The 7,907-nt window shown below is 36.1% G+C and overlaps 1 protein-coding gene across 1 annotated transcript in view; it reads right to left on the reverse strand.

The window, feature by feature from the left end:
• Positions 1 to 6,410, reverse strand: part of LOC145769052 (C-Maf-inducing protein-like) — a 31,870-nt gene extending 25,460 nt beyond the window's left edge. Inside the window, exons 1-5 of the mRNA XM_082580648.1 lie at positions 6,344 to 6,410; positions 5,468 to 5,700; positions 1,015 to 1,143; positions 804 to 854; positions 400 to 471 (exon numbers count right to left, since the gene is read on the reverse strand). Coding sequence (XP_082436774.1) covers positions 400 to 471; positions 804 to 854; positions 1,015 to 1,143; positions 5,468 to 5,700; positions 6,344 to 6,410 — 552 coding nt within the window. The remainder of the gene's footprint in view (positions 1 to 399; positions 472 to 803; positions 855 to 1,014; positions 1,144 to 5,467; positions 5,701 to 6,343) is intronic.
• Between the last annotated feature and the right edge of the window lie 1,497 nt (positions 6,411 to 7,907).

The raw sequence follows: 7,907 nt of genomic DNA on the forward strand, positions 1-7,907 counted from the left end.
CTAACAAAAAACAAACAATAGTTGTCACAAAGTTACTGAACGGCTGAGCTGGTAAGTGGATGGTATTCAATTCGTAAGGAATCGCAGCAATAATAATGCTTCACAACCCCAATATACTAAACCAGAGGTAAAATGTGAAACCAGAGGTAAAATGTGAAATTTTTATATCATTTTTTTACTCAGTCATCCTTTTGGCATATATTTTTACATGCAATGGTTTGGTAACTTAAAACCACAAACGCCACAATTTCAATTGATATGAAAATATAAGATAAACAGCTCAATGAGAAAATATGCAACACCTTCCAACATTAATTTTCGTGCAAGGCCTCAAAAAAAGTTTACAAGTTCAAGATGACAATGTCATTAATTATGCTCGATGTAAGATGGAATCTTCACCTTAAACTCTTCTAAAAGGACATCAGGATTTTCAGCTAGCAGAAGCTTTGAACAGGACTTATCAACGTCCATCTGTAAAATGTGCAAAGAGAACGCCGTGATTAAGCAAAACTTGTTTCATGGTCTAATTTTAAGTACACTTTTGCGAAGCTATTTCGAGCAAAAGAACAAGATTAAATGCAGAAACAGAAAATGCAAAGCAAGTATTACGCTAATTGCAACATATTAAAAGTATAAAAAAAATCCAAAAATAGATGGTGCTAAAAACGCAAGCATTCTGCAAATTGCTAACACTGCTTCCGCAGTAAATTTTACTTCACAAAAATGATTTGACAAAGAAATCAAACGGCTTTGAACAATATAATAAATCTGATATACACGAAGGCTAGAAGAAAAATACATACCTTCCATCGTATAGAATGAAGCCATCTGTCCCGCTGATGTGCATTGCTGGCCTGCGGAATACCGTACAGACTTTTACAAACCAGAGCTGCATTAGCCTCCCAGTAGCGTATAAAGGCAGTTACGTAACAATTATAGTAAACCTATCTCACGGCATTGTAAGATCAATTGACACAAAGTTTGCATGAGAATTCGCATATAACAAATACCTACATGAAGAAGAATGGTGATAGAGTTTGTGAACAGTTTTACGCAGTAAATTACGGATTCCTTCTTTAGCTCCACTGGTATTAATTGAAGAATCGAGGAATAAGGAATGGGGGAGACAAAAGCGCCAGTTGGCTGTAATGAAAAAAATGCATTTTAAATTATTTAATGTGTAAAACTGCAAAGATATTAAATGTGCATGCAATTGATGGAAAGGTTTTGACTTTCAAATCACTTTCAAAAGAAAAAAAAGAAGTAAAATATCGGGAACATGTTCATTATTATAGTGTTTATACATAGTGGGAAAAAATTAGTGTTTTTTTTGGTTAATTGCAGACCACTTCAGCACAGTAAACGCTTGGAAAAATGTTGCCTCAGAAAACTTAACAATATTTCACTTTCAAAATTGCAAAGTCACATTATTCAATTTAATTCTTTTAATTTTATTTCTTTTATTGATAAAAATGCGATTCTTGTTTTAGCACAGTCGATTATGCCAGAAAAATATTTTAAAACATTTAGCAAAACAAAACATGTTACGAGCCCCTAATTTTTAAGGAAAGCATGTCTAGGAAATTCGTCATATGTGACGTACATCACTCGACCAAGAAAAATCTGCAATTTTTACATTGATGCAAACATTGAGTCAATGTAAAACGGACGTATTTCGCTAACCCAGATGATACATGAACCTCACATGTTATGATACATTTACCAGCCTACATACAACTGCCAATGACATACTGTTTACGTAGATAATAGTATTTTTACGTCATTGCTCTAAAAGCTATTTACGGTTTCATTGTGACGAATGATCATCAAAGAAAAAAACAACGCTTGGTCTGAAAATTTCTAGAATTTCACGTGTTTCAAAAGCAGTTAGTTTTGCAAGTTCAGATGACATGATCACCAGCAAATCACTCCTTTTTTACACCGATTAACTATTAATGAAAGCAAGATGACTTAAAAGTTCAAACTTAATCGACCATCCAAAATCATTTGTTTGTTACCTTCGATCCAACTGCATTGAACAATGAACAATAATTAATATAACTTGGGTAGAGAAGTTATTTTTTCAACCATAAACAAACATAGCTCAGCAACAATACGACATTTAACATTATATATAACACAAAATTAAAATAAAGCAAACAATTCTACTACTGTATACATATAGCCCTTTCAATGCAGCACATCTTTAAAGAAAAATAATTATACATTGCACCAGAAAATACTAGAGAAACATCGCATCATGCGAGCAAGTGAACTTACACAAGACGTTCGAACAGAATCGGAAAGGAGTTTTAGACTTTAATTGAAAATAGTGACCAGCTTTAAATGTCTTATGGACGGGAAAAATCTTAACGTTAAATTTCATTGCAATAAATCTAAACAAATTTGTCGCAAAACGTTTGGGTTCCTTATAAACGGGATTGTTAGAAAGTTCTTGAAATCAGGCTCCTCAACCGGAGACGTAGGTTAGTGAAACCCGAATTCAGAAACCCTCTAAAAACCTTATTGAACAACCAAGTGGGGTAATGATTGGCACCAAGGTATGAACGTAATTTATTGATAGAGATGTACCGATATATCGGTATCGGCATCGGTATCGGTGATATCGGCCATTTTTTGAGTATCGGTATCGGCATCGGTATCGGCAAAATTTGGCCGATACTGTGGCCGATACTAAACGTGTGAAAAAAGGCGTTTTCTGCGTATTTTCTGCGGAAGCAAAGATATAGATTTTTTAAAGTAGTAACTAACGTCAATGTCGTCACATTGAAGTAGAAAAATAACACCCTGATCAAATTTTTGATACCTCACACTCCCATGACTTCATGGGCTCACCTTTTGGCATTGTTTGCTTACAGTGATTCTTTCACTCAAACAAAACGTTTTGTTTCAGCAGTTTTGCGTTGTTCGATTCTTAAGTTGTGAAGGAGACTCAATTTCTCCAATGTTTATCATTTGTGTTTCTTTTTTACTCTCAGCAGAGGATAAAACCAGGCCAAGACTACCCAGTACCCAGGTGGCGGGAATGTGTAGTTTTGCATCGTTTTTGCATTGCTGGACGTTTGAGGGACCCGTGTGGCTTGGTTATTTTTGGTGGGCTGGTTCTGTCAGTTTGTGATTTGGTTTCCGCCTTTCGTTGTGGTGGACTCACCAGGCTTGAACAATGTCGTGGCGGATTGTGTGGGCTCGGGGTGGGGGCGGTGGGACTGCGAATCCTCACTGAACTAATCAATAAGTGGTCTTGTTGCGCTTGGGATGGCGGCCTCATTGTGGGGGGAAGTGTCCTTCCCTGCTGTCGGCACGGGGCTGGGCGCTTACTGGTGCGGCGGGCTGTTGCGATTCGCTGGCCATAATGGTGTGGCTTCCACACTAGCCATTTAGACCATCCAATCAACTTGTTTCTCGGCAGCCGTTTTGTAGCAAGAATTGACATCGACAAGAATTGAAATGGCTAGTGTGGAAGCTGCATCGTTGTGGTTGGCGGGTCGCGGCAGCTCGCTGTACTGGTGAGTGCTCAGCCTTGTGCTGGTGGCCGGGGGGGACGCTCCTTTCTTCGCAATGAGGTTATCATCTTGGGCGCAATGGGACCATTTTGATTGGTTTTTTGAGGATTTGTGGCCCCATTGCTTTCTTTTTGGGCCTACTTATTCTGCTGTGACATTGTTTGGGCTTGGTGATTTTGTTGCGGCTAAGGGTGCAAGTTGAATTGCCGACTGGTGGAGCCGGCTTGCTGGGGGCAGCCGAGTTGCACAGGTTTTTTGAGCGTTTGGCGGGGTGGGAGCGATGCAGAATTGTGCATTTTTGCTACCTGGGTAGTCTTGGCCTGGTAAAAGCTTTTCAACCAAACGACAAGCGCCCTTAGGTTGCACATTACTTGTCGAGTAGTTTTTGTACGACTACACAAATCACTTGGTTTACATTTTACATCTTATTATCAATTATGATAGCCTTATTTGGAGAGTTTGCGCAAACATTTTATTAATTTTTCAGAAATCCCAATTATGATGTAATGTTTCTTCCCTTATACCCCAATCCTCAATTACGGTGGCCTTTCATTACTAAAACCTACTATTATGACCAGGGGCGCCGGAACGATTTTTGACTGGGGGGGCAAGATTACGAAAAAAGGGCACTTTTGTTTAGTAAAAGGCCAATTTTTTTTCAAGTTTTAAGATAAGATATAGCGATAATGCTAATCTATCAGCTCACTATGTATTGAGTAATGATAGCCTACAAGTGTCCGGTATACAAAAAAGGGCATCACGCTATGTTATAATGATGTAACCTACTGCCAAGCCTTAAAGCAGCCGGCGGCCATGGCCGCTAAGTAATGCTTGAATGACCGCCAGTGCTACCTCTTCAATCGGCCAAGTTTGGCCACCCGGTAGGCCAAGATGGCTGCCAAAAAAACGAGTTTTAAGGCCTCTTACCTTTGTTGCAAAATTTTGTGCCGTAAATATTACTTTGAGGAAAAAATGAAAGAATATAATTTAGCTAAAAGCGAATAGCAGAAATTGTTATATTGCAAAATGTGCAGTAACTTACATGACTTTAAAAGGGCACCATTTCCCCCCCTGCCACTCCATCTGCAGAAAAATTGGGGGGGCAGGGGGGCATCTGCCCCCCCGCTTCCGGCGCCCCTGATTATGACACAACAATGTGGTTGAGATTGGATTCTTGAATCTTTAATAAATTATGCCAATCCAAAGTTTTTTTTAATAGTTTTATGCAAATAAGGTACAACTTAGCATTTGATATATTTCCTTGCAAATACCAAAATTGCTTCTTTTTGTAACACCAAAGTATCGGCCAAAATATCGGTATCAGTATCGGTATCGGCCTAAAAAAGTGATATCGGTATCGGGATCGGTATCGGCCAAAATATTGGTATCGGTACATCTCTATTTATTGATTTCAATATTAAAACATTCATTGTTCGAGAAAATGTCTCTAGCTCGCGAGATGGAGCTTGGTTAAGGAGGCGTTTTGATTAAAGCAGATTTATAATTTGACAGGCAAACAGCGCTGAAATTGAGAAAAAGATTAGTATTAATAGGTTTGTGCCAGACCCAAGTATCAAATCCATTACATATCATTTATCTTAATTTCAACATCTTACATAATCTGCTTGGATACTTTTTCACTGAACTTAATTTTTCTCTATCAAATACTTAATGACTGTTGTGTTTCAATTCGTATGTGAGCAGAATAGGCAGTGTTTCAATGATTAGATTAAACAAGATTTTTGATGTTAGTTATAATATGTTTCTTTAGTATTTTCTTATGCAATGTATATATAATTATTTTTCTTTAAAGATGTGTTGCATTGAAAAGGGCTATATGTATAGTCGAAAACGTTCGCTTTATTACTGCTGAGCAATGTCTGTTTATGAATGAACAACAAATTCTACAAAAATATTTGTCATAATCTAAGTAAGCAGCTTACCGTTGTTGAATCTATGCTATTATCATTCAGCACAAGGTTGTGTGTCTCCCAAGTCTTCAAGGCCTTGGTGTATTGAAGAAGCTTTAAAAAAATATTTGTATCGGGTGTATCCAACACTTCATGAATTTTTACAGAACCGTCTGAGAACAGATTAAATGAAGTTCCCATTGTCGCCTGCAAGTTTGGCGTTGAGTTTGTTGACATGAAAGGGGGTTTATTTCCACTTTTTGCATCTGCAAAAAAAAGCAATTAAATTCATTTAGTAGCATCGAAGCTTACGCCAGTTTGTTGAAGATTTACATTAAAAAGCCTTGTTTCCCAGCTAGCAAACCAGTTATTTTTCAGAAGAAACTGATTTTAAAAAAGAAAGATCTGCTGGCTGGGTAACACACAGCATATGACAATAAAAACAGAACAAATCAATAATCATAATCGTCCGGCAACAAATCCGCTGACAACCTGGCTGTGCCTACTAAACTGCATCAACCATTGGACACTAGAATGAATCAACAAATCTCTTGGTTCGTTTGTTATTTTTTGTCAATTTCATTGGTGTGGCAGTCAAACACTAAACTGCATAATTATTGTACTTGTATTAAAAACAGCTGTTTTTTCATTTTATGACAAGAAGACTACAAATTGTTTCTTTTAATGTTTATGTAGATTTAAAAGTGAATCTAGACTGCAGCTCGCTCCTACTACGTCCCATATAATTGTTAAATTTACTAATGTTGAAATCGTACTTAATATTTATCTTTGTTGTTGTTAAACCTGGGGCGGTTAAAATGATAGAGCCTCGGCCGCGGAAGCTCAAACGAAAAAAAAACAAAGTAAATAATTCTGTTTAAATCACGCTAATAATTACAAAGGTTTTACCAAAATCTGACGTAAAACTTCTTGTTACTGCTCCAATCCAAGAACCTCTTATAATGTTTTTAATCATATTATAGTATCGCACTTGCAAACAATTATAGGCCTACATGGCAATTGAAAACTTCTTTTAACAGTTCAGGATTAGAATTGACTGCATACCACTCATCATACAAAAGTTTGAAACAAACCCGAATAGTTTACACGTGTTACGATTCAAGACAAAAATGCAAAGATGCGCCTGATAATTGATTTGTTACTTATTTAATGAAAAGAAATTAATAATAATAATCAAACATATGTCACAATGAAATGAAGTATAAGCTTTAGGTAAAATCTAATTCAACTAAAAACTGTCAATTTATTTGTTTCAAATGATTACCATTCTTACTGGGCTACTTTATATACTGTATAAAACTATTCAAAACAATCTAACGGCTGACGGAAGCTTCTTGAACTAAATCTTTTCACATTCAAACCACTTCTCTTGACATACATTTCTGAAATTAAAAAGTACAGCTCTACAAATTGTAAGTATATGTGGAAGATCATAAAAATCGCTGTACTTCAAATAAAATGGTGATACTGCTTGCACCAAACATTTCTGAATCAATATCACATCATTTATCGTAAAATAAAAAAGCATATCACTCATCTAGAACGTGCCAATTGTCTTTCAATACACACAGTTTCACAAACAGCAACGAATGAGCATAGAAAACTGAAAAACTACAAATAGATCAATCAAACCATTTCCTATCATTTAAAGCGTACCAGCAATCAGCATGCCAGTATAAATGTGTTGGGAAATGACATCATTATAATATAACGTATCATTGCTGACGAAACGTGCGAGGTGACCAACGCATTTATCACTAAACGAATTAAAATGTATGATCTACTTTCTGGAATGCATTACATTGACTGACTGACTTGACTGATTTCAGTATTTTATGTAGAACAAAAATAGCATGTTCTTTTTTTGTAACATTAGAAGAAATTAAATTAAATTTAAACGCAATTTACCAATCAAATATTCATTTTCCTCTCCAGAACAAACACATCACTCGCTAGGCCATACGTTTGTGTTGAAAACAATATAAATTTTTAATGGATGTAAACCTGGACTAAAAATGTATTAAAATTGAAAACTGTTTCATCGATAGACAGATAGACACAACATCGAATCTTAAAGGTTTTTTCAATATTTCGTCTGTTGGAAAATTGTTGACATGAATTATCCAAAAAGATAAATAAATGTTATTTATTAAGTTGCAATGTACTTTAGATAAAACTGATTTAATAATAACAGAATAACGCTTCGTCTGAATCCTCATGCTGACTTCACAATAAGAACCGACAAAAACGATATAAAACTCATGAGAAATATCATATTTAAAAAACAGACATCATACCACTGAAACGATTGCAATAGAAAGAAAAAACATGGCCACATATATTGACGCACATTTTTCTCTTAAGTAATTAGCTTTTTGGAAGCTAGTCACAAAATGAAAATTGCGCTCGGGACAGGTACTGCAAGTCGTCATGACAGGTTTCCATGCAATAG

This window comes from Aplidium turbinatum, chromosome 4, assembly GCF_918807975.1.
Source record: "Aplidium turbinatum chromosome 4, kaAplTurb1.1, whole genome shotgun sequence".
Taxonomy (NCBI): Eukaryota; Metazoa; Chordata; class Ascidiacea; order Aplousobranchia; family Polyclinidae; genus Aplidium; species Aplidium turbinatum.